Source organism: Symphalangus syndactylus, chromosome 12 (assembly GCF_028878055.3).
Source record: "Symphalangus syndactylus isolate Jambi chromosome 12, NHGRI_mSymSyn1-v2.1_pri, whole genome shotgun sequence".
Taxonomy (NCBI): domain Eukaryota; kingdom Metazoa; phylum Chordata; class Mammalia; order Primates; family Hylobatidae; genus Symphalangus; species Symphalangus syndactylus.
In genome coordinates this window covers 83,754,204-83,780,807 of record NC_072441.2, presented here as the reverse complement: position 1 = coordinate 83,780,807, position 26,604 = coordinate 83,754,204, and the positions used below count along the sequence as shown (strand labels likewise).

The following is a 26,604-nucleotide window of genomic DNA, read 5'->3' as shown; positions in this document are numbered from 1 at the left end:
TCACTGCAACCTCTGCCTCCCAGGTTCAAGCAATTCTCCTGCCCCAGCCTCCTGAGTAGCTGGGATTACAGGCGCCCACCACCACACCCGGCTAATTTTTTGTATTTTTAATACAGACGGGGTTTCACTTTGTTGGCCAGCCTTGTCTCCAACGCCTGACCTTGTGATCTACCCACCTCAGCCTCCCAAAGTGCTGGGATTACAGGCGTGAGCCACCGCACCCAGCCAAGGATGTTTTTTAATAAACAGGAGTATACTCTAAAATAATGATGAAAAGTATAGTATATTTATTATATAAACCAGTAACAAAGACATCAAGTATTATGTATTATACCTAATTATGTCTGCTATGCTTGTATTCAACTGGTAGCGCTATAGGTTTCTTTACACCAGCATCACCACAAACAGATGATTAACACTTTGTACTGCAAAGTTCCGACAGCTAGGAGGAATTTTTCAGCTCCCTTATTACCTTCTGGGTCCACCATCATATATGCAGTCCATTGTTGACTAAAACATTGGCACATGACTATATGTATAAGAATTTCATTCTTTTGGCCAGGTGCAGTGGCTCATGCCTGTAATCCCAGCACTTTCGGAGGCTGAGGCAGGCAGACTACCTTAGGTCGGGAGTTCAAGACCAGCCTGACCAACATGGAGAAACCCTGTCTCTACTAAAAAAAAAAAAAAATTTTCTCCCATTCTGTAGGTTGCCTGTTCACTCTGATGGTAGTTTCTTTTGCTGTGCAGAAGCTCTTTAGTTTAATTAGATCCCATTTGTCAATTTTGGCTTTTATTGCCATTGCTTTCGGTGTTTTAGACATGAAGTCCTTGCCCACGCCTATGTCCTGAATGGTATTGCCTAGGTTTTCTTGTAGGATTTTAATGGTTTTATGTCTAACATTTAAGTCTTTAATCCATCTTGAATTAATTTTTGTATAAGGTGTAAGGAAGGGATCCAGTTTCAGCTTTCTACATATGGCTAGCCAGTTTTCCCAGCACCATTTATTAAATAGGGAATCCTTTCCCCATTTCTTGTTTTTGTCACGTTTGTCAAAGATCAGATAGTTGTAGATATGCAGCATCATTTCTGAGGACTCTGTTCTGTTCCATTGATCTATGTCTCTGTTGTGGTACCAGTACCATGCTGTTTTGGTTACTGTAGCCTTGTAGTATAGTTTGAAGTCAGGTAGCGTGATGCCTCCAGCTTTGTTCTTTTGGCTTAGGATTGACTTGGCGATGCGGGCTCTTTTTTGGTTCCATATGAACTTTAAAGTAGTTTTTTCCAATTCTGTGAAGAAAGTCATTGGTAGCTTGATGGGGATGGCATTGAATCTATAAATTACCTTGGGCAGTATGGCCATTTTCACGATATTGATTCTTCCAACCCATGAGCATGGAATGTTCTTCCATTTGTTTGTATCCTCTTTTATTTCATTGAGCAGTGGTTTGTAGTTCTCCTTGAAGAGGTCCTTCACATCCCTTGTAAGTAAACCTACTCATCTGACAAAGGGCTAATATCCAGAATCTACAATGAACTCAAACAAATTTACAAGAAAAAAACAACCCCATCAAAAAGTGGGCAAAGGACACGAACAGACACTTCTCAAAAGAAGACATTTATGCAGCCAAAAAACACATGAAAAAATGCTCATCATCACTGGCCATCAGAGAAATGCAAATCAAAACCACAGTGAGATACCATCTCACACCAGTTAGAATGGCCATCATTAAAAAGTCAGGAAACAACAGGTGCTGGAGAGGATGTGGAGAAATAGGAACACTTTTACACTGTTGGTGGGACTGTAAACTAGTTCAAGCATTGTGGAAGTCAGTGTGGCGATTCCTCAGGGATCTAGAACTAGAAATACCATTTGACCCAGCCATCCCATTACTGGGTATATACCCAAAGGACTATAAATCATGCTGCTATAAAGACACATGCACACATATGTTTATTGCAGCACTATTCACAATAGCAAAGAGTTGGAACCAACCCAGATGTCCAACAATGATAGACTGGATTAAGAAAATGTGGCACATATACACCATGGAATACTATGCAGCCATAAAAAATGATGAGTTCATGTCCTTTGTAGGGACATGGATGAAACTGGAAAACATCATTCTCAGTAAACTATCGCAAGGACAAAAAACCAAACACCGCATGTTCTCACTCAGGTGGGAATTGAACAATGAGAACTCATGGACACAGGAAGGGGAACATCACACTCCGGGTACTGTTGTGGGGTGGGGGGAGGGGGGAGGGACAGCATTAGGAGATATACCTAGTGCTAAATGACGAGTTAATGCGTGCAGCAAAACAACATGGCACATGGATACATATGTAACAAACCTGCACATTGTGCACATGTACCCTGAAACCTAAAGTATAATAATAAAAAATAAAAAAATAATAATAATAAAAAAATAAAAATAAAATAAAAATACAAAATTAGCTGGGCGTAGTAGCACGTGCCGGTAATCCCAGCTACTCAGGAAGCTGAGGCAGGAGAATCGCTTAAACCCGGGAGGCGGAGGTTACAAGTGAGCCGAGATCGCACCATTGTACTCTAGCCTGGGCAGCAAGAGTGAAACCTCATCTCAAAAAAAAAAAAAAAATTCATTCTTTTTAAGGCTGAATAATTTTATATAAGACAAAAACAAAAAATCAAACAAAAATACTATTTCAATAGATAGGAAAAAATGTTAAAAGATCATAAATTTGCCCGAAAAACTTCTCAAGTTATTTAAACACAAGAATTTCTCCTTTTTGTAATCAACCTTAGATTATGTGTAATAATGAAGGAGAGCAGGTGCCAGATGCTCTACCCTTAATAATTTTTAATAATAATAAAATATTTAATAGGCTTCATAATGACCTGTGTGTTTTTGGTTGTAGTTTTGCTGTATTTGTTGTTTTATGTAGACTATTATACTTAAAATATATCTTTGGCATATATCATGTGGAGTATGGTGGGAAAGAATAGCTAAAATTAAAAATTGGTGACGGAAAAATCCTTAAAGAATTAAATATTTTTTTAGTTAGTACATATTAGTTCTTGTAGCTGTTTGACCCCTTTGTATAAGCAAATATCAGAATAGGTATTGAAATTGATAGTGTTTTTTGTTTCAGGAAAGTATCTAAGACAAAAGAGAATTGACTTCCAGCTTCCTTATGATATCCTTTGGCAGTGGAAACACAATCAGGTACAGAGAGCCTGTTTTACCAGGTTTAATTCTTAAGTGCTTGTAAAGGGGGAGGGGTGGAAATGCAAGTGTTTTTCTTTCTCCTTGTTATGTTTTCATCTTAGGAGGTTTTCAGGAGTGTCCCTGCGAAGGTTAGAACTAAGAAAAATGAATTTGCATCCATCTTTAATGTGACCTATTTGCCTTTACTCTTACTGCAAAATAGCAGTAAGTTCCTGCTTTCCTAGGCAACCTTCTGTTGTTATTCTGGACTTTTATTTTGGTAGCAGAGATTTTGTTCTGTAAGAATTCTATTTGATGCAGGTCTCAGGAGAATTTAGATGTACTGCCAGCAGCACTAAGAAATTTCAGACTTTATTTTTGTTGGCTTCTTCTTATCAGTTTGAAATTTATTTTCCACATGCAAAAGAGATTCTTCTATCAAAGGAAACAGGGAAATGTTTAACACTCTTGCACTTTTAAAAGATCTTTAAATATATTGGTAACTAAAAACAGGAAGATGCCGTTTTTTTTCTCTTGTTTCCCAAATTGAAAAGTTTCCCTTACTGATTTTTGTATTAGCTTATAGCCCCCAGGTCCCAGATTGAGAACAACCATTGGGAAATAGAAATAGTCATGCAATTGAGGTGAATAGATTTCCTGAGTTCTGCCAAAATGCCACCAAAGGTTTATTCTGGAAAGCCAAAATTGACATTCCCCTCTGCATTGTCTTCTCCAATGGCCTCTCTTGAATTCTGAGAGTATTAATATGTTAGGTATTTGTCTCAGAGTTTTTAACAATGAAGGAGAGAATGCTTTGAACATACTGACTGGAAAATGATGGTGGGATTATTCCAATATATTAATAAACAGTCTAGCTTTGTGCAAGTTGCTGTTTGTTTTGTACAGTCCCTTACGGCAAAATGCTGGAAAATTGCCTCTCTTCTAATGCATTCTTTTTTTTTTTCTTTCTAATGTCTTCTTGATTATAATGATTATAATGTGAGAGCTCCATTTTGCCTGCCTGCCCTCTCTCCTTTATTCACTAAATTAATTGCCTTAATTAAAATTTGAAATGTTTTCCTACAATTCTCAACCTGAAAAGCCAGGGTACTCATCTTTTTAATTTCATGTACCCACCCAGACATCTAAATAAGCCCTATGCATGTTGTTTTCCTTTCTTTTGATAGAAGGAAATAGAATCTTAATTTGTCCACATGAATAGCTTTGGTCTCCAGTGTGATTTTCATTTAAGTCTATCCAACAACATGCTGAAGAAACACATAATTCCACTTCTATAAACTATTTAGTGCTTATTCTGTTGAATCTTATTCTCTCACCTTTTATTTCAGAGTAAAAAGAGATCACACCAAGAGTTTCCCTCAAATGTATCCAACCCAAAATGTCTTGTAAATATTTCCAGATGAGCAGAGCATATAGAAAATTTCCTGTATTTTTAGTGATTGATGCTGCCGTCTGGCATTTGAAGTTAAATGCTATATCAAGATTTTTCTTCTTTTCTTCTAGCTATACAAAAAGCCAGATGTCCCACTATATAAGAAAATTCGTTCAAGTGAGTAACTTAGGAGCTATTTTTTCTGCCTCTATACATTAATGTTCTTCTGAGCCTAGCACTTGAAAAATTATCCTGTAGGTTCACAAACTATTCTTTGCTTTGTTTTCAAGATGTCTACGTTGATGTCAAACCGCTTTCTGGTTACGAAGCTACCACCTGTAACTGTAAGAAGCCAGATGATGACACCAGGAAGGGCTGTGTTGATGACTGCCTCAATAGGTACTGTCATGCTTTGATTTCTGTAAAGCATAGGCTTTAAGGTATACATACAACACTTCCTTTGGAGGGTACAGTTAAATAGGCTCTTTGATTTTTCTTCAAGAAGTCGCATAAAGATATATAAACCATAAGGGTGGGCGGAATACAGAAACAGAAAATGAATGAGATTTAGAGTCTTGTGTGTGCCTTCATTGGTTTAAATCCTTTTACTTTGTTTTTTTTGTTTTTTTTGGTTTTTTTTTTGAGACGGAGTCTTGCTCTATCGCCTAGGCTGGAGTGCAGTGGCGCGATCTCAGCTCACTGCAAGCTCCGCCTCCCGGGTTCACGCCATTCTCCTGCCTCAGCCTCTCCGAGTAGCTGGGACTACAGGCGCCCGCCACCACGCCCGGCTAATTTTTTTTTTTTTGTATTTTTAGTAGAGACGGGGTTTCACTGTGGTCTCGATCTCCTGACCTCGTGATCCGCCCGCCTCGGCCTCCCAAAGTGCTGGGATTACAAGCGTGAGCCACCGCGCCCGGCCAATTTATTTATTTTTAACATAGAGACGGGATCTCGATACTTAGCCCAGGCTGGTCCTGGACCCTTAAATCTCACTATGTGAGGGACAACCTAGATCTACGTTTAGTAGCTGGCTGGGGTGCAACTCTCTCGTTTTTCTTTTTCTTTTTTTTTTCTTTTGAGACGAAGTTTCATTCTTGTTGCCCAGGCTGGAGTGCAATGGCACAATCTCAGCTCACTGCAGCCTCCACCTCCCGGGTTCAAGCGATTCTCCTGCCTCATCCTTCATCCTTCCGAGTAGCTGGGATTACAGGCACCTGCCACCATACCCGGCTAATAATTTTTGTATTTTTAGTAGAGACAAGGTTTTGCCATGTTGGCCACGCTGGTCTCAAACTCCTGACCTCGGGTGATCCTCTTGCCTCGGCCTCCCAAAGTGCTGGGATTACAGGTGTGAGCCACTGCTTCCAGCCCAACTCTCGTTTTTCAAGGGCATTATCTGACTAAAGATAATGGCAAATTGTACTAAATCAAAGACCTCACATTGTAGTTTACAGCATCTAATTTCAGATTTTTGTAAATTTAGTTTGGTTTCCAGACACAACAAATAGAAACATGTTTTGGTTGTATATAATTTAAGGATTTATTCTGGTTGTCAAAACAAATGGGGAATATATTTCAGTGCCTTGAACTCTAGAAACTACAAATTTTCGGTAACCTCTGAATGATTGTTCCCTGGAAGAAATCTTTTAAAATTTAAATCTCTCTTATCTGAGCACTCTTTTATTTGTACTTCAGGGTTTTCTTTAATCCATATGCAGTTTATAGTATGTGTTATTAGGTATTATGAAAATACTTGGTGCCAGCCAAGCACAGTGGCTCACGTCTGTAATGCCAACACTTTGGGAGGCTGAGATGGGCAGATCACTTGAAGTCAGGAGTTTGAGACCAGCCTGGGCAACATGGCAAAACCCCATCTCTACAAAAAATACAAAAGTTAGCAGGCATAGTGGTGCACACCTGCAGTCCCAGCTACTTGGGAGGCTGAGGTAGGAGGATTGCTTGAGCCTGGAGGTCGAGGCTACAGTAAGCTGTGATCACGCCACTGTACTCCAGGCTGGGTGACAGAGTGAGACCCTGTGTCAAAAAAAGAAAAAAAGAAAATATAGGTGTGGAATATTATGAACTAGAGGTTACATTTGAAGCCATGATTATAAATGAGCTCTCTAGAGAAAAGGAATATGGTAGAGGAAAAAAGGATTTCTACCAGAAAAGACAGGAATTGTTATGGGCAAGGTGGGAAATCCAGTGTCATAAAAAATGAGGAAAGCCAAAAAAGGAAGGCATTTCAAGAGGGGTATTCAATAATATTCATGTACCAAAGAAGTCAGCAAAAGGAAGAGTAGAGTAAAGGTGGTTGAATTTGATGTTGTCACTGTCTTCTTTACAACTGAAGCTGATTATCTTAAATTGAAGAATAATCCAGTCGATACTTTCTCTGCTCCTATTTATATGATTTGACACTGTGTGCCGTCTGCCCTTTAGAATCGTGGTGGTATTTTTGTTTAGAATAAGTCAGATCACTCTGAAAGTACTTTAAGGTATAAAGTGTTATATATTTTCTTTACAAAACTTTTTCCTTTTTTTTTTTCTTTTTTTTTTGAGACAGAGAGTCTCACTCTCTCACCCAGGCTAGAGTGCAGTGGCACCATCTCGGCTCACTGCAGCCTCCGCCTCCCAGGTTCAAGCGATTCTCCTACCTCCGCCTCCCAAGTAGCTGGGATTACAGTTGCCACCACGCCTGGCTAATTTTTGTATTTTTAGTAGAGACAAGATTTCGCCGTGTTGGCCAGGCTGGTCTCGAACTCCTGACCTCACGTGATCCTCCCGCCTCTGCTCCCCAAAGTGCTGGGATTACAGGCATGAGCCACCGTGCCCGGCCTTTAAAATTATGATTATAAATATAACATGATATTTCAACGATTATTTTCTTGATCATTCCTTGTTTTAGTCATGCTTAAGGCCAGGCATGTTGGCTTACGCCTGTAATCCAGCATTTTGGAAGGCCAGGGTGGGCGGATCACTTGAGTCCAGGAGTTTGTGACCAGCCTGGGCAACATGGAAAAAACCCATCTTTACTAAAAATACAAAACATTAGCTGGGCATGGTGGCGTGTGCCTATAGTCCCAGCTATTCTGGAGGCTGAAGTGAGAAAATCACCTGAGCCCAGGAAGTCGAGGCTGCAGTGAGCCAAGATCATGCCACTGCACTCCAGCCTGGGCAACCAGAATGAGACCCTGTATCCAAAAAACAAACCAAAAAATTATGCTTAACAGCCTAGATGAGATTTCAAACCATACACCAAAACTAAACAGCTCCCATTAAAAGAGCCAGGTGCATTGGCTCACAAAATGCTATAATCCCTAGCATTTTGGGAGGCCGATGAGGGAGTATCCCATGACCCCCAGGAATTCGAGACCAGCCTAAGCAACATAGCAAGACCTCACCTGTACAAATAATTTTTTTTTTTTTTAAGTAGCCAGATGCAGTGGTGCGCGCCTGTGTTCCCAACTACCCAGGAAGCTGAGGTGGGAGAATTGCTTGAGCCCAGGTGGTCAAGGCTGCAGCAAGCCATTATTGTGCCACTGTACTTCAACCTGGGTGACGGAGCGAGACCCTGTCTCCAAAAAAAAATAAAGAAAGCAGTGACAAGATGTGTGTGACTTCTTTTGTCTTCTATGTTCAGTTTTCTTTTTTTTTTTTTTGAGACGTAGCCTCACTCTGTTGTCCAGGCTGGAGTACAGTGGCGCGATCTCAGCTCACTGCAACGTCCGCCGGACAAGTTCAAGCAATTCTCCTGTCTCAGCCTCCCGAGTAGCTGGGACTATAGTCACACATCACCACGCCCAGCTAATTTTTGTATTTTTAGTAGAGATGGGGTTTCGCCACGTTGGTCAGGCTGGTCTTGAACTCCTGACCTCACATGATCCTCCCACCTCTGCCCCCTAAAGTGCTGGGATTACAGGCATGAGCCACTGCACCCGTCTAGAATTTTTAACTTGTTAATTCACTAACTATTATGGGTTCAGCTAGTCAGATAGCCTGGAAATGTCATTTCAATTAATGTAATATAAAATTCCTGTAATACAACAGCAGCAAATATACCTAATGTCACTGAACTGTACTTTAAATGATTAAGGCCGGGTGTGGTAGTTCATGCCTGTAATCCCACCTACTCAGGAGGCCGAGGCAGGATGGATCCCTTGAGCCAAGGAGTTCGAGGCTATAGTAGACTGTGATCAGGCCACTGCACCCCAGTCTGGGTGACAGAGGGAGACTTCCCCTCTTTAATTAAAAAAAAAAAGGCCGGGCATGATGGCTCACGCCTATAATCCCAGAACTTTGAGAGGCTGAGGCGGGCGGATCACTTGAGGCCAGGAGTTCGAGACCAGCCTGGCCAACATGGCAAAACCTCATCTCTACTAAAAATACAAAAATTAGCCGGGCGTAGTGGTTCATGTCTGTAATCCCAGTTACTTGGGAGGCTGAGGCAGGAGAATCCCTTGAATCCAGGAGGCAGAGGTTGCAGTGAGCTGAGATTGTGCCATGCACTCCAGCCTGGGTGACAGAGTGCGACTTTGCCTCAAAAAAATTTTAAAAAAATTAAAAAAAAAAACAAAAAAAACCCGGCTGGGCGCAGTGGCTCATGCCAGTAATCCCAGTATTTTGGGAGGCTGAGGTGGGTGGATCATTTGAGGTCAGGAGTTCAAAACCAGCCTGGCCAACATGGTGAAACCCCATCTGTACTAAAAATACAAAAATTACCCAGGCGTGGTGGTATGCGCCTGTAATCCCAGATAAGGCAGTAGAATTGCTTGAACCTAGAAGACAGAGGTTGCAGTGAGCTGAGATCATGCCACTGCACTCCAGCCTGGGCAATGGAGTAAGACTCTGTCTCAAAAAAAATAAATAAGAGTAAATTAGCGGCCGGGTGCAGTGGTTCACAAGCTTGTAATCCTAGCACTTTGGGAGGCCGAGGCAGGCAGATCACCCGAGGTCGGGAGTTTGAGACCAGCCTGGCCAACATGGTAAAACCGTGTCTCTACTGAAAATACAAAAAATAGTCGGGTGTGGTGACACACATCTGTAATCCCAGCTACTCGGGAGGCTGAGGCAGGAGAATCGCTTGAACCTGGGAAGCGGAGTTTGCAGTGAGTCGAGATTGTGCCAATATACTCCAGCCTGGGCAACAGAGCTAGATTCTATCTCAAAAAAAAAAAAACAAAAAAAAGTAAATTAGATATTCTACCACAATTTTTTTTAAATCAGTAAATGGGCATGAGTGCTTCAAAATAAGAGTACAGTGAAATCATCATCAAATTACTGATTCTTCTTTGGATCACAGTTATTTATTTATTTATTTATTTATTTATTTATTTTGAGACAGAATCTTACTCTGTCGCCCAGGCTGGAGTGCAGTGGTGCGATCTCTGCTCAATGCGACCTCCACCTCACAGGTTCAAGGGACTCTCCTGCCTCAGCCTCCCAAGTAGCTGGGATTACAGGCGCACACCACCACACCCAGCTAATTTATGTATTTTTAGTAGAGACAGGGTTTGACCATGTTGGCCAGGCTAGTCTTGAACTCTTGACCTCAGGTAATCCACCCACCTCAGCCTCCCAAAGTGCTGGGATTACAGGCATGAGCCACCGTGCCCAGCCTTATTCTTGGAACAGATAAATATGGTAATGTTTACCCAGGATGCTGAGTGGACAGTTAGCTTAATCATTTACAAGAAGCATTCAGGATTTGCAACCTGACTTGGAAATTCTGAATATTATTAATTTTTGACATTTATTATTTTAATCTTAGTGATTTGGGTACTTTTATTAAATAAAAATGAATTTCATGTATTCATTTTTAAGTGTTTGTAAAATTTAAAAATGGATGCATCAAGGTATGTATCATGTAAATTGATGTACAGTTATTCCTTTGTTTTCTAGAATGATCTTTGCTGAGTGTTCCCCCAACACTTGCCCATGTGGCGAGCAATGCTGTAACCAGAGGATACAGAGGCATGAATGGGTGCAATGTCTAGAACGATTTCGAGCTGAGGAAAAAGGTTGGGGAATCAGAACCAAAGAGCCCCTAAAAGCTGGGCAGTTCATCATTGAATACCTAGGGGAGGTTGTCAGCGAACAGGAGTTCAGGTACAGTGGTAAATGATGGTACTCTAAGAATAAGATTAGAATGGAGAATGGAAGATTTGAAATTTACTTTCAGCTACTCTTTAATTGCCTTTCAATCATTTATCTTCGCTTTAGGAACAGGATGATTGAGCAGTATCATAATCACAGTGACCACTACTGCCTGAACCTGGATAGTGGGATGGTGATTGACAGTTACCGCATGGGAAATGAGGCCCGATTCATCAACCACAGCTGTGACCCAAATTGCGAAATGCAGAAATGGTAAGGAAGCAGAAGAAGGTGAAGCCAAGAATCCAGCAGAATAGGCATTGAGTGCAGCAAGGGATTGATCTTTCCAGTGTCAGTCAGCTTATACAAAGCAGCTCAGGCTGTTCCCCCATTACCCCAGATCCCACGGGCAGAGTAAGCTGCTTCGTTTCACCCTAACTTCTCACCCCAAGACAGATATTTTTGTTTTTATTTGTGTTTTGTTTTTTTTGTTTGTTTTGCTTTTTTGGTTTTTTTGTTTGTTTTTTTGTTTGGCATGCAAGTAGTTTCAGAATCTATGTCCTAGAAAAATATAATAATGATGATGATGATAGCCAGGGTGGTGGTACATGCCTGTAGTCCCAGCTATTTGAGAGGTTGAGGTGAGAGGATCACTTGAGCCCAGGAGTTTGAGGCCAGTCTGGGCAACATAGCAAGAAAAAATCAGAAACAAAAAATAATGATAATAGGCCGGGTGCATTGGCTCACGCCTATAATGCCAGCACTTTGGGAGGCCAAGAGTTTGAGACCAGCCTGACCAACATAGTGAAACCCATCTCTACTAAAAATACAAAAATTAGCCAGTCATCGTAGCGTGCACCTATAATCCCAGCTACTTGGGAGGCTGAGGCAGGAGAATTACTTGAACCCAGGAGGCCGAGGTTGCAGTGAGCTGAGGTCACACCAGTGGACTCCAATCTGGGTGACAGAGCAAGACTCCATCTCAAAAAAATAATAATAATACCTAATATTTATTGAGTTCTTACTATGTGCTAGGCACTGTGTTACATGGATCATCTCATATCAGTTCATTCAGCCACTCTACTGCATGCTTATTAAATACCTGGTGCATTTCTCACAAAGAGAAATAAAAATAAGTGAATCTGGAGGTCCCTTCCCCTCAAATAGATTAGCATCTAATTGAGAAGGAAAAAAATCACACCAAAAAATAATTTTAAAAAGATTATATGAGAATAGTATGAACAACTTTGGGGTTTTTTGTTAAGTTTTTAAAAATTAAAGTGTAATTCATATACAGAGAAATACATAGATTTTTTTTTTTTTTTTTTTTTTTTTGAGATGGAGTCTCGCTCTGTTGCCCAGGCTGGAGTGCAGTGGCGTGATCTCAGCTCACTGCAAGCTCTGCCTCCTGGGTTCATGTCATTCTCCTGCCTCAGCCTCCCCAGTAGCTGGGACTACAGGCGCCTGCCACCACGCCCGGCTAATTTCTTTTTTGTATTTTTAGTAGAGACAGGGTTTCACTTTGTTAGCCAGGATGGTCTCGATCTCCTGACCTTGTGATCCGCCTGCCTCGGCCTCCCAAAGTGCTAGGATTACAGGCGTGAGCCACCACACCCATCCAGAAATACATAAATTTTTTTTTCTTTCTTTTTTTTTTTTTTGAGACAGAGTCTCGCTCTGTCACCCAGGCTGGAGTGCAGTGGCGCAATCTCAGCTCACTGCAAGCTGCGCTTCCTGGGTTCACACCATTCTCCTGCCTCAGCCTCCCGAGTAGCTGGGACTACAGGCACCCACCACCATGCCCGGCTAATTTTTGTAAGAAATACATAGATCTTAAGCGTACATTTCCATTAGTTTTTTTAAATGTATATACCCATATAACCAACACCCCTATGAAAATATGACATACTTTGTCATTTCAGAAAGTTACCTTTTAAGTCAGTCTCCCAATCCCCCAAAGCAAGCACTGATCTGATTTCCATTGCCACAGATGAGTTTTACCTATTCCAGAACTTCATGTGAATGTATTCTTTTGTGTCTGGCCTCTTTCGTGTTAAAAACATGTTTTTGCAGTTCATCCATGTTGAATGCATTAGTGGTTTGTTGCTTTTTAATGTGGAATAATACTCCTTTGTGTGAATTTACCAGTTTGTTTATCAATTACTGTGAACAACTTTATATTTGAAAAGTTAGATGAAATGAACAAATTATTTGAAAAACATTCCGCCTGGGCACAGTGGCTCACGCCTATAATCCCAGCACTTTGGGAGGCCGAGGTGGGTGGATCACAAGGTCAGGAGTTCAAGACCAGCCTGGCCAAGATGGTGAAACCCCGTCTCTACCAAAAATACAAAAATTAGCCAGGTGTGGTGGTGGGTGCTTGTAATCCCAGCTGCTCAGAAGGCTGTAGCAGAGAATTGCTTGAACCCGCAAGGCGGAGGTTGCAGTGAGCCAAGATCATGCCACTGCACTCCAGCCTGGGAGACAGAGTGAGACTCAGTCTCAAAAAAAAAAAGAAAAAAAAAAAAAAAAGAGAAAAACATACCTTTCCAAAACTGACATAAGACGAAATAGAAAATCTGCACATGTACCCCCAAAATTGAAAATATAACTAAAAATATCTAACAAAAGAACCTGGAGAACCAGATGTCTTCACTGATAATTCTTCCACATACTTAAAGAACAAATAGGCTGGGTGCGGTGGCTCACACCTGCAATTCCAGCACTTTGGGAGGTAGAGGTGGGAGGATTGCTTGAGCCCAGGAGTTCAAGACCAGCCTGGGCAAGATGGTGAGACCTGTCTCAACAAAAGTTTAAAGATAAAATTTAAATATTAGCTGGGTGTGATGGTGCTACTTGGGAGACTGAGGTGGGAGGATTGCCTGAGCCCAGAAGTTCGAGGCTGTAGTTTTCTGTGATCATGCAACTGCACTCCAGCCTGGGTGACAGAGACCCTGTGTCTATTTTAAAAAATGAAGACGACGAAGAAGAAATAATGGCAGTACCACTTATGAACTCTTTGCTTCTATAAAACTAGCATTACCTTCTTCTAAAATCTAACCAGGAAAAAATATAGGCCAGTGTCTTCCATGAACATAGACACAAAAATCCTAAATAAAATATCAACAAATAAAATTTAACAAATAAAAAGCTTAATACATCATGACTATGTGGGGTTTATTCCAGGAATAAAAGATTGTTTGGTTTAACATTCAAAAATCAGTGTAAATCAATGTAATTTTATCACATTAACAGACTAAAGACTAAAAATCATATATTGTCTCCATAGAAGCAGAAAAAGCATTAAACAGTACTCAACGCTCATTCATAATTAAAACTCAGCAAACTAGGAATAGAAAGGAACTAACAAACCTGCTAAAGGAAATCCATTTTTAAAAAATCTTTAGCTACCATTATACATAAATAAGGATATCCACTGTCATATCTACATTTGAAGATTCTAACCAATACAATAAGAAAAGGAAAAAAGTATAAAGATTAGAAATGAAAAAAATTTAACTACCATTATTCGCAGATGACATTATTATACACATGGGAAATTTCTGCAGACATAAGTGAATTTAGCAAGATTAATGGAAAGATGGTCAGTATATAAAAATTAATGTATTGAGTACATTTTAATATATTAGCAACAACCAAGTAGAAAGTGAAATTTAAAAACCATTACAAGGCCAGGTGCAGTGGCTTACGCCTATAATCCCAGCACTTTGGGAGGCCAAGGCGAGCGGATCATGAGGTCAGGAGTTTGAGACCAGTCTGACCAACATGGTGAAACCCTGTCTCTACTAAAAATACAAAAATTAGCCGGGTGCGGTGGCATGCGCCTGTAGTCCTATCTACTTGGGAGGCTGAGACAAGAGAATCACTTGAACCTGGGAGGTGGAGGTTCTAGTGAACTGAGATCGCACCAGTGCACTCCAGCCTGTGCGACAGAGCAAGACTCGATCTCAAAAAAAAAAAAAAAAAAAAACCAAACCCATTACAGGCTAGTTGCAATGGCTCACGCCTGTAATCCCAGTACTTTCAGAGGCCAAGATGCACAGATTGCCTGATGTCAGGAGTTCGAGACCACCCTAGCCAACATAATGACTGAAAGAAACCCTGTCTCTACTAAAAATACAAAAATTAGCCGGTTGTGGTGGCACACGCCCGTAGTCCCAGCTATTGGAGGCTGAGGCAGGAGAATTGCTTCAACCCAGGAGGCAGAGGTTGCAGTGAGCCGAGATCGTGCCACTGCACTCCAGCCTGTGTGACACACCAAGACTCTGTGTCAAAATAAATAAATAAAAACCGATACAATTTACAATAGCTTCATAAAAGACTAGTCCCTGGCCGGGTGCGGTGGCTCACGCTTGTAATCCCAGCACTTTGGGAGGCCGAGGCGGGCGGATCACGAGGTCAGGAGATCGAGACCACAGTGAGACCCCGTCTCTACTAAAAATACAAAAAATTAGCCGGGCGTGGTGGCGGGCGCCTGTAGTCCCAGCTACTCGGAGAGGCTGAAGCAGGAGAATGGCGTGAACCCGGGAGGCGGAGCTTGCAGTGAGCCGAGATTGCGCCACTGCACTCCAGCCTGGGCGACAGAGCGAGACTCCGTATCAAAAAAAAAAAAAAAAAAGACTAGTCCCTAAGAATAAATCTTATGAAAGTTTGTAGGACCTCTATACTAGAAGCTGTCAAAAGTTGGGAAAAAATAAAGATGACCTAAATTAATGGAAAAATATGCAATGTTCAAGGGTTGAGTGTTGACAATTTTTTTTTAAGTGAAAGGAAGTTTATTAAGAAAGTAAAGGAATAAAAGAAAAGAAAGGCTATTCCATAAACAGAGCAGCCCCGAGGGCTGCTGGTTGCCCATCTTTATGACTCTTTATAGATTATATGCTAAACACGGGTTGGATTATACATGAGTTTTCTGGGAAAGTGGTGGACAATTCGCAGACCTAAGGGTTCCTCCACTTTTTAGACCATATAGGGTAACTTTCTGACGTTGCCATAGTGTTTGTAAACTGCCATGGCACTGATGGGAGTGTAGTAGTGAGGACACCCAGACGTCACTCTCATTGCCATCTTGATTTTGATGGGTTTTGGCCAGCTTCTTTACTGCAGCCTGTTTTGTCAGCAAGGTCTTTATGACCTGTGTTTTGTGCCAACCTCCTATCTTACCCTGTAACTAAGAATGTCTAACCTACTGGGAATGCAACCCAGCAGATCTCAGCCTAATTTTACCCAACCTCCATACAAGATGGAGTCGCTCTGATTTAAACGCTTCTGACATTTTCCCCCTCCCTTTTATAAGAGAACCCTTAATCCTTAGGGGTAAACAGGGATGAAGATCCATCTTTAGTAATTTCTTCAGGTTGAATAGGGGTGATGATATTCCTGCCTATTAGGGTCTCTTGTATCCAAGGTAGAGAAGAGATCAGTCAGAAAGCATCAGTATGGTGAGGGCCATTCATAGTTCCGACAAAAGTTGATATTACGGGTCAGGAACCCTATACAGGGACTGTGTAGAAAAGGTATGAGGCCAGTTTTCCCAAGGGGCTTTTATTGGCTCTCTAAGCCAAGTTTGGTTCCTTAATAGAAAGCACTCCATTCCAATCAAAGCCTTGGTAAAATAACCAGTTTCTCCAAATGTATCAACTCGTTTCCAGATTTTGGAGAAATGAGGTAGAGAGAAACAAACATCCTTCAAATTTTGTTCGCAGGAGTTTTACTCAATTGTTAAGAGCTGTCAATATGCCGGGCATGGTGGCTCATGCCTGTAATCCCAGCACTTTGGGAGGCTGAGGCAGGTTGATCACCTGAGGTCAGGAGTTCGAGACTAGCGTGGCCAAAATGGTGAAACACCATCTCTACTAAAAATACAAAAAAAAAAAAAAAAAAAAAAATCAGCCAGGCATAGTGGCATACACCTGTAGTCCCAGCTACTCAGGAGGCAGAGGCAGGAGAATCGCTTTAACCCAGGAGGTGGAGGTTGCAGTGAGCTGAGATCGTACCACTGCACTCCAGCCTGAGCGACAAGAGCAAAACTCCATCTCAAAAAAAAAAAAAAAAAAAAGCTGTCAATAACTCAAAAGTTTTCCTTGACTCAAAAGTCAGCCAATCAGTGTTGCAGTCTATTTCCTTTCGGTTGTGGGTCTCCTAAGTATCATCCCTTCGTGGTTGCCAGAAAGATGCCGGAAAGGGGTTCTGATCCAGACTCCAAGGGAGGGTTCTTGGATCTCCAAGAAAGCATTCAAGGTGAGTACATAGAATAAAGTGAAAGCAAGTTTATTAAGAAAGTAAAGGAATAAAAGAATGGCTACTCCATAAGCACAGAGCAGCCTTTTTTTTTTTTTTTTTTTTTAAACAGAGCTGGAGTACAGTGGTATGATCTTGGCTCACTGCAGCCTCCTCCTCCCAAGTTCAAGCCGTTCACCTGACTCAGCCTCCTGAGTAGCTGAGACTACAGGCACACACCACCATGCCTGGTTAAATTTTTTGTATTTTTTGTAGAGACAGGGTTGTGCCATGTTGTCCAGGCTGGTCTTGAACTCCTGGGCTCAATAAATCAGCCCGCTTCAGCCTTCCAAAGTGTTAGGATTGCAAGTATGAGCCACCGTGCCGGGCCTGACAAGCCAGTTTTTAAAATAGGTAAAAGAATAGGTACTTTTAAAAAGAATATAAAAGTGGTCAATAAATATACAAAAGCGCTTAATATGTTAGATACGGTTATTAGGGGAAATATTAAACTAAATTGGAAAACCACTACATACCCTCCAAAATGTCAAAAATTAAAGACTGACAGTATTGGCAAGGGTAGAGCAGCATAAATACCTTAGATTTGCTGGTGGAAGTGTAAATTGGTATAACCACTTTCAAAAAAATGGCACAACCTACCAAAGCTAAACATATCCGGTAAACCAGCAACTCTAATCCTAAGCGTGTCCCTAGCAGAAATGAGTGTTTATGCTAGACTTGTGCAGCAAGAATGTCACCTAGAAGATACCTTTTTTCCCCTTTTTTTGGAGACAGGGTCTCACTGTGTCACCAGGGTTGAAGTACAGTGGGACGATCTTGACTCACTGCAACCTGGGCTTCCCAAGTAGCTGGGACCACAGGCGCATGCCACCATGCCCGGCTAATTTTTGTATTTTTTTATAGGGATGGAGTTTTGCCATGTTGCCCAGGCTGGTCTCAAACTCCTGGGCTCAAGCGATCCTTATTCCTCAGGCTCCCAAAGTGCTGGGATTACAGGTATGAGCCACCACACCCGGCCAGAAGATACCTTTTTTTGGTTTTTTGTTTTCGTTTTTTTGAGACAGTCTTGCTCTGTCGCCCAGGCTGGAGTGCAGTGGCACCATTTTGGCTCACCACAACTTCCGCCTCCTGGGTTCAAGCGATTCTCGTGCCTCAGCCTCCTGAGTAGCTGTAACTAAAGGCGTGCGTCCCTACACCTGGCTAATTTTTATATTTTTAGTAGAGACAGTGTTTCGCCATGTTGTCCAGGCTGGTCTCGAACTCCTGGCCTCAAGTGATCTGCCCGCCTAGACCTCCCAAAGTGCTGGGATTACAGGCGTGAGGGTAGGTGACAGATCAAGACTCTGTTTCAAAAAATAGAAAACTTACAGTATATATCAGCAAACTTGTTGGCTTTGCACCTATAAAACTTAATTTACAAAGATGGGAGCAGTGACCTGTGGACCAGAGTTTGCCAACTCCTGGTATACATTTAAAATGCTTTCTGCAGCTGGGCTCGGTGGGTCATGCCTGTAATGGCAGCACTTTGGGAGGCTGAGGAGAGTGGATCACCTGAGCTCAGGAGTTTGAGACCAGCCTGTGCAACATGGCTAAACCCTGTCTTTACTAAAAATACAAAAATTAGCTAGTCATGGTGGCGAGGTGGGAGGATTGCTTCAGCCCGGGAGGCAGAGGTTGCAGGGAGCTGAGATTGCGCCACTGTACTCCAGCCTGTACAAGAGTGAGATTGTTTAAAAATAAAAAATTAGCAAGGCACGGTGGCTCACGCCTATAATCCCAACATTTTGGGAGGCCAAGGCAGGTGGATCACGAGAGGTCAGGAGTTCGAGACCAGCCTGACCAACATGGAGAAAACCCATCTCTACTAAAAATACAAAATTAGCCAGGCGTGGTGGCATGTGCCTGTAATCCCAGCTACTTGGGAGGCTGAGGCAGGAGAATCGCTTGAACCCAGGAGGTGTAGGTTGCAGTGAGCCGAGTTCACGCCATTACACTCCAGCCTGGGCAACAAGAGCAAAACTCCATTTCAAAAAATAAATAAAATAAAAATTTTTTTGGGCCGGGCGCGGTGGCTCACGCTTGTAATCCCAGCACTCTGGGAGGCCGAGGCGGGCGGATCACGAGGTCAGGAGATCGAGACCACGGTGAAACCCCGTCTCTACTAAAAATACAAAAAAAATTAGCCGGGCGTGGTGGCGGGCGCCTGTAGTCCCAGCTACTCAGAGAGGCTGAGGCAGGAGAATGGCGTAAACCCGGGAGGAGGAGCTTGCAGTGAGCCGAGATTGCGCCACTGCACTCCAGCCTGGGAGACAGAGCGAGACTCCGTCTCAAAAAAAAAAAAAAAAAAAATTTTTAAAAATGCTTTCTGAATTCAGGAAAGAAAAATACTAAAAACTAAAAATTTTAGGCAAGGTTACATGTAATAGGGCAGTATCTAAGCTAACCCTTAATGTGTTCCACATTGGTAAGGAGACAAGAAGAGAAAAGGCTAAGGAGTCAAACAGCCTGGGTTTTAATCCCCTGGGTTTGAATGCCACTTAATTGCTATATAACTAAACAAACTCTGAGGCATATATACTTCATATATAAAATAGATATCATAATGCCTATCTTGTAGGATTGGGGTTTTTTCTATAGGATTGTTTTGAGAATTAATGGTATAACTTGTTATCAGTATGGCATGGTAGTTAAGATTTTGAAGCCACAGTGTCAATTTGAAACTTGATTCCTCAAGTTATCAGCTGTGTAACTTTGGGCAAGTGTCTCTGTGTGCCTCAGTTTCCTCATTTGTAGTATGAGGGTTATAATAATAATAGTACATATTTTTATATAATTGTTAGGAGGATGAAATAAGTTAATATAAAATATTATAAAAAGCACTCAGTAAATGTTAGCTATAATGATAATGACTATATTCTTTTTTTTTTTAATATGTTGAGATAAGGTCTCACTGTGTTGCCCAGGCGAGTCACAAACTCCTGAACACCTAAAATACAGTCAAGCGTGGTGGCTCATGCCTGTAATCCCAGCACTTTGGGAGGCCAAGGCGGGCGGATCACGAGCTCAGGAGATTGAGACCGTACTGGCCAACATGGTGAAACCCTGTGTCTACTAAAAATACGAAAAAGTAGCTGGGCGTGGTGGCACGTGCCTATATCCCAGCTACTCAGGAAGCTGAGGTAGGAGAATCTCTTGAACCCAGGAGTTGGAGGTTGCAGTGAGCCGAGATTGCGCCACTGCACTCCAGCCTGGCGACAGAGCGAGACTACATCTCAAAAACAATAAACAAAAAAACACCTAAAATACTAAATGATCATTACCTTACATATAATAGAACAAGAGAGGCACTCATGTGATAAGAGATTGGTAGAACTGAAAGATTTGTATAGGTAAGCCATAAAAAGTAATTTTAACTCATTTAATAAGTGAACTAAACCCTTTTTATTTTTTATTTTTGAGACGGAGTTTCGCTGTGTTGCCCAGGCTGGAATGCAGTGGCATGATCTCGGCTCACTGCAACCTCTGCCTCAGGGGTTCAAGTCATTCTCCTGCCTCAGCCTCCCAAATAGCTGGGATTGGAGACATGCGCCACCACACCCATCTAGTTTTTGTTTGTTTGTTTTTTTGAGTTGGAGTCTCGCCCTGTTGCCCAGGCTAGAGTGCAGTGGCGGGATCTCGGCTCACCGCAACCTCCGCCTCCCGGGTTCAAGCGATTCTCCTGCCTCAGCCTCCCGAGTAGCTGGGAATATAGGCACATGCCACCATGCCTGGCTAATTTTTTTCTTTTTTTCTTTTTTTTTTTTTTTTTGTGAGATGGAGTCTCACTCTGTCACCCAGGCTGGAGTGCAGTGGTGCGATCTTGACTCACTGCAACCTCCGCCTCTTAGGTTCAAGCTATTCTCCTGCCTCAACCTCCTGAGTAGCTGGGATTACAGGTGCGTACCACCATGCCCGGCTAATTTTTGTGTTTTTAGTAGAGATGGGGTTTCACCATATTGGTCAGGCTGGTCTCAAACTCCTGACTTCGTGATCTGCCTGCCTCAGCCTCCCAAAGTGCTGGTATTACAGGTGTGAGCCACCGCACCTGGCCTTAATTTTTGTATTTTTAGTAGAGACGGGGTTTCACTATGTTGGCCAGGCTGGTCTTGAACCCCTGACCTCATGATCTGCCCTCCTTGGCCTCCCAAAATGCTGGGATTACAGGTGTGAGTCACTGCGTGTGGCCTTGCCTGGCTAATTTTTATATTTTTAGTAGAGACGGTTTTGCCATGTTGGCTGCGCTGGTCTCAAACTCCTGACCTCAGGTGATCCACCTGCTTCGGACTCCCAAAGTGCTGGGATTACAGGCGTGAGCTACCGTGCCTAGTCTGGTCTTGAACTCTTGGCCTCAGGTGATCCTCCCACCTCAGTCTCCCAAAGTGCTGGGAATACAGGCAAGCCATATTTTAGGACTTTGAATACCAAGCAGGAAAAGTTAAAGCCCAATTGACAACATAGACCATGTTTTCAAGAAAAATTATTTAGGATTCTTACTCTGGCAGTATTATACAGGCTGCCAAGGATAGAAAAGAGATTAAAAGTGGAGGCTGGGCGTGGTGGCTCATGCCTGTAATCCTAGCACTTGGGAGGCCGAGGCGGGCAGATCACCTGAGGTCGGGAGTTCAAGACCAGCCTGGCCAACATGGGGAAACCCCATCTCTACTAAAAATACAAAAATTAGCCAGGTGTGGTGGCTTACACCTGTAGTCCCAGCTACTCAGGAGGCTGAAGCAGGAGAATCGCTTGAATCCGGGAAGCGGAGGTTGCAGTGAGCCGAGATCGCACCACTGCACTCCAGCCTGGGCATCAGAGGGAGACTCCGTCTCAAAAAAAAAAAAAAAAAATTCCAGCCTTTATAACTCTGTTTTCTCTCTTTTCAGGTCTGTTAATGGAGTATACCGGATTGGACTCTATGCTCTTAAAGACATGCCAGCTGGGACTGAACTCACTTATGATTATAACTTTCATTCCTTCAATGTGGAAAAACAGGTAAGAATAATACATCCTAGAGGGAGATTGAACTTTATCCCTTACAATGCTGTAATAACATGAGCTTTTAGTAAACATGATTGACTTGGAGCCATTAAGAAGTATGTGGGAGGCTGGACACAGTGGTTCACACCTTTAATCCCAGCACTTTGTGAGGCTGATGTGGGCAGATCACTTGAGCTCAGAATTTCAAGACCAGCCTGGCCAACATGACAAAACCCTAAGTGTCAAAAATACAAAGATTAGCTGGACGTGGTGGTGCGCACCTGTAATCCCAGTTTCTGGGGAGGCTGAGGCAGGAGAATTTCTTCAACCCTGGAGGCGGAGGTTGCATTACGTTGAGCCAAGATTGCACCACTGCACTCCATCCAGCCTGGGCGACAAAGCAAGACTGACTCTGTCTCAAAAAAAAAAAGTATATGGGAGGTCAGGCGCAATGGCTTATTCCTGTAATCCCAGCACTTTGCGAGGCTGAGGCAAGCGGATTGCTTGTAGTCTAGGAGTTCAAGACCAGCCTGGGTAACATGGTGAAACTCTGTCTCTACCAAAAAAATACAAAAACTAGCCAAGTGTGGTCGCATGTGCCTGTAGTCCCAGCTACTTGGGAGGCTGAGGTGGGAAGATTGCTTGAGTCTGGGAGGTGGAGGTTGCAGTGAGCCAGGACCACGCCAATGCACTGCAGCCTGTGGAACAGAGCAAGACCCTGTCTCAAACACAAAAAAAGAGGCTGGGTGTGGTGGCTCGCGCCTGTAATGCCGGCACTTTGGGAGCCAAGGCAGGCAAATCACAAGGTCGGGAGTTTGAGATTAGCCTGACCAATATGGTGAAACTCTGTCTCTACTAAAAATACAAAAGTCAGCTGGGCATGGTGGTGCATGCTTGTAGTCCCAGCTACTCATGAGGCTGAGGCAGGAGAATCGCTTGAACCCAGGAGGCGGAGGTTGCAGAGATTGCACCAATGCACTCCATCCTGGGTGACAGAGCGAGACTCCAACTCAGAAAAAGAAAAAAGGAAGAAAAGAAGTACATGGGAGCCTGGGCACAGTAGTGCATACCTACCTACAGTCCCAGATACTAAAGAGGCTGAGGCAGGAGGATCACTTGAGCCCAGGAGTTCAAGGCCAACCTGGGCCACAGAACGGGACCCCTTCTCTAAAATGTTTAAAATTTTTTGTTATTAAGACAGGATCTCGTTCTGTGGCCCACACTAGAATGCAGTGATGTGATCATGGCTTACTGCAGCCTTAATCTCCTGGGCTTAAGCAGTCTTCCCACCATACCCTTCTGAGTAGCTGGAACCACAGGCATGTACCACTGTGCCTCGCTAATTTTTTTTTTTTTTTTTAATTTTTTGTAGAGATGGGGTCTCTCTCTTTTGTCAGGGCTGGTCACAGACTCCTGGACTCAAGCGATCCTCCCATCTCAGCCTCCCATAGTGCTGGGATTACAGACCTGAGCCACCATGCCCAGCCAAATTTTTTAATTAAGTGCTTGCTTTGACAGCATATATACTAAAATTGGAATGATACAGAGAAGATTAGCATGGCCCCTGTGCAAGGATGACAAACAGATTACTGAAGCATTTCATGTTTGTTTGTTTTTTTAATTAATTTTTTTTTTGAGGCAGAGTCTCGCTCTGTCGCCCAGGCTAGAGTGCAGTGGCATGAGCTCGGCTTGCTGCAAGCTCTGCCTCCCAGGTTCACGCAATTCTCCTGCCTCAGCCTACCAAGTAGCTGGGACCACGTGCCTGTCACCACACCCAGCTAATTTTTTGTATTTTCTTTAGTAGAGACGGGGTTTCACCATGTTAGCCAGGATGGTCTCGATCTCCTGACCTTGTGATCCGCCCACCTTGGCCTCCCAAACTTCTGGGATTACAGGCATGAGCCACCACACCTGGCCTTTTTAAATTTTTTTTTTAAGGAAGTATATAGGAGAGGACAGTTTTTCACTCTGTATTCCACCTGTCTGAGAAACATAGTGCCCAATTACTTTGAAGAAAGAGATTGCCCTGTCATTTTTGGTCTACAATCAGTTAACTTTTCTGGGGAAGAAGTTTTCCTAAAATTTAATCCATCATTTCTATTCCAGTGGAAACCCATTTCTATTTATACTCTCAATCAGCTGTTTTCCCCTATATGCAGATTTCTTGATTTATACTTAATGTGTGTCCAAATGGCTCAGGAATCCTCTTTAAGCTAGTAAATGAGACGGCAAGCTAAAAAAAAAATTATTCTCAGCTGGTCACAGTGGCTCACACCTGTAATCCCAGCACTTTGGGAGGCCAAGGTGGGAGAGTTGCTTGAGCCCTGGAGTTCGAGACCAGCCTGGTCAACATGGCGAAACCCTGTCTTTACACAAAATACAAAAATTAGCCTGGCATAGTGGCACGCACCTGTAATGTCAGCTACTGGGGAGGCTGAGGTAGGAGGATCAGTTGAGCCCAGGAGGTTGAGATTGCAGTGAGCCATGATCATACTACTGTACTTCAGCCTGAGTGACAGGAAAGACCCTGCCTCAAAAAAATAAAAATAAAAAAATTATTCTCTCCCTTCAAAGCAACTTTGTAAGTGTGGCTTTGAGAAATGTCGAGGAATCATCGGAGGCAAGAGTCAGCGTGTGAATGGACTCACCAGCAGCAAAAACAGCCAGCCCATGGCCACACACAAAAAATCTGGACGGTCAAAAGAGAAGAGAAAGTCTAAGCACAAGCTGAAGAAAAGGGTGAATAATTATCTAATGACTTTCCCCAAAAGCTGTTCATGAGATGCTTAGAGGCAATTGCTGGAATAAGGGAATTACCAGAGGGTGGCATCTTAAGAGTGGTTTTAATATTCTTGGAGATTATTTCTGACTGATATTTTTTTAAATCTCTAATCTGATCCATCTCTTTTTCAGAGAGGCCATCTCTCTGAGGAACCCAGTGAAAATATCAACACCCCAACTAGATTGACCCCCCAGTTACAGATGAAGCCAATGTCCAATCGTGAAAGGTAAAAAGGAAATATCCTTATCCATGTTCTTTTTAAGTTATATGATTGCTTATCTGTGTAAAAAATGATGAAACTTCTGTATTGTTGATCCACTTTCTTTTGTCTTAAGCCAAAGAGTTCAGGGGATCTGTGAACTTGGATGGAGGAAATACAATCTTTTTTTTTTTTTTTGAGATGGAGTCTCACTGTGTTGCCCAGGCTGGAGTGCAGTGGAGCAATATCGGCTCACTGCAAGCTCCACCTCCCAGGTTCACGCCATTCTCCTGCCTCAGGCTCCAGAGTAGCTGGGACTACAGGCAGCCACCACCATGCCTGGCTAATTTTTTTTTGTATTTTTTTAGTAAAGATGGGGTTTCACTCTGTTAGCCAGGATGGTCTCAATCTCCTGACCTTGTGATCCACCCACCTCTGCCTCCCAAAGTGCTGGGATTTCAGGCATGAGCCACCACACCTGGCCAAGGAAATACATTTTTATCCTACCTAATTTCCTTTTTTTTTTTTTTTTTTTAATCTTACTTTTTTTTTTTTTTTTTTGTAGAGCTGGGGTCTTACTCTGTCACCCAGGCTGGAATACAGAGGCCTGGCTCACTGCAATCATGGTTTACCGCAGCCTCCAACTCCTGGGCTCAAGTGATCCCCCTGCATCATCCTCCCAAGTAGCTGGGGCTGCAGGCGCGTGCCACCACACCTGGCTAATTTTTTTTTTTTTTAATTTTTTGTAGAGACAAGATCTCACTATGTTGCCCAGGTTGGTCCTAAACTCCTGGGCTCAAGCTATCCTCCCTTCCCCACCTCCCAAGGCATTGGGATTACAGATATGAGCCAGCACACCAGACCATCTTATGTTCCCTAATTTCTAAATGAAATAACATTTCCACATATCCCTGTAGACCCATCTACTCATGAGGCTGAGGCAGGAAAATTACTTGAGCCCAGGAATTCAAGACCATCTTGGGCAACATGGAAAGACCTTGCTTTTTTTTTTGAGATGGAGTCTCACTCTGTCACCCAGGCTGCAGTGCAATGGCACAATCTCGGCTCACTGCACCCTCCAACTCCCGGGTTCAAGCAATTCTCCTGCCTCAGCCTCCTGAGTAGCTGAGATTACAGGTGCACTCCACCACACCCAGCTAATTTTTTTTTTTTTTTTTTTTTTTTTTTTTTTTTTTGAGGTGGAGTCTCGCTCTGCCGCCCAGGCTGGAGTGCAGTGGCGCGATCTCGGCTCACTGCAAGCCCGCCTCCCGGGTTCACGCCATTCTCCTGCCTCAGCCTCTCCGAGTAGCTGGGACTACAGGCGCCCGCCACCTCGCCCGGCTGATTTTTTTATATTTTTAGTAGAGATGGGGTTTCACCGTGGTCTCGATCTCCTGACCTCGTGATCCGCCCGCCTCGGCCTCCCAAAGTGCTGGGATTACAAGCGTGAGCCACCGCGCCCGGCGTACACCCAGCTAATTTTTGTACTTTTAGTAGAGATGGAGTTTCACCATATTGGCCAGGCTGGCCTCGAACTCCTGACTTCAGGTGATCCACCTGCCTCGGCCTCCCAAAGTACTAGAATTACAGGGGTGAGCCACCATACCTGGCCCAAAATTTTTAAATAACTTAAATTTTTTTTTTTTTTTTTTTTGAGATGGAGTCTCA

The 26,604-nt window shown here is 42.9% G+C and overlaps 1 protein-coding gene and 1 non-coding gene across 9 annotated transcripts in view; both read left to right on the top strand.

The window, feature by feature from the left end:
• The window catches only part of ASH1L (ASH1 like histone lysine methyltransferase), a 237,985-nt gene that overhangs the window by 188,391 nt on the left and 22,990 nt on the right, over positions 1-26,604 (top strand). For all 8 annotated transcript variants that reach the window (XM_063626691.1, XM_063626693.1, XM_063626692.1 and 5 more), the window contains 8 exons: positions 3,137-3,210; positions 4,717-4,762; positions 4,876-4,984; positions 10,487-10,693; positions 10,808-10,954; positions 21,862-21,970; positions 24,530-24,694; positions 24,869-24,963. In XM_063626691.1, coding sequence (XP_063482761.1) covers positions 3,137-3,210; positions 4,717-4,762; positions 4,876-4,984; positions 10,487-10,693; positions 10,808-10,954; positions 21,862-21,970; positions 24,530-24,694; positions 24,869-24,963 — 952 coding nt within the window. The remainder of the gene's footprint in view (positions 1-3,136; positions 3,211-4,716; positions 4,763-4,875; positions 4,985-10,486; positions 10,694-10,807; positions 10,955-21,861; positions 21,971-24,529; positions 24,695-24,868; positions 24,964-26,604) is intronic.
• Positions 23,458-23,564, top strand: LOC134734956 (U6 spliceosomal RNA). The gene has a single exon (XR_010117824.1). It is a non-coding gene; the product is annotated as a U6 spliceosomal RNA (small nuclear RNA).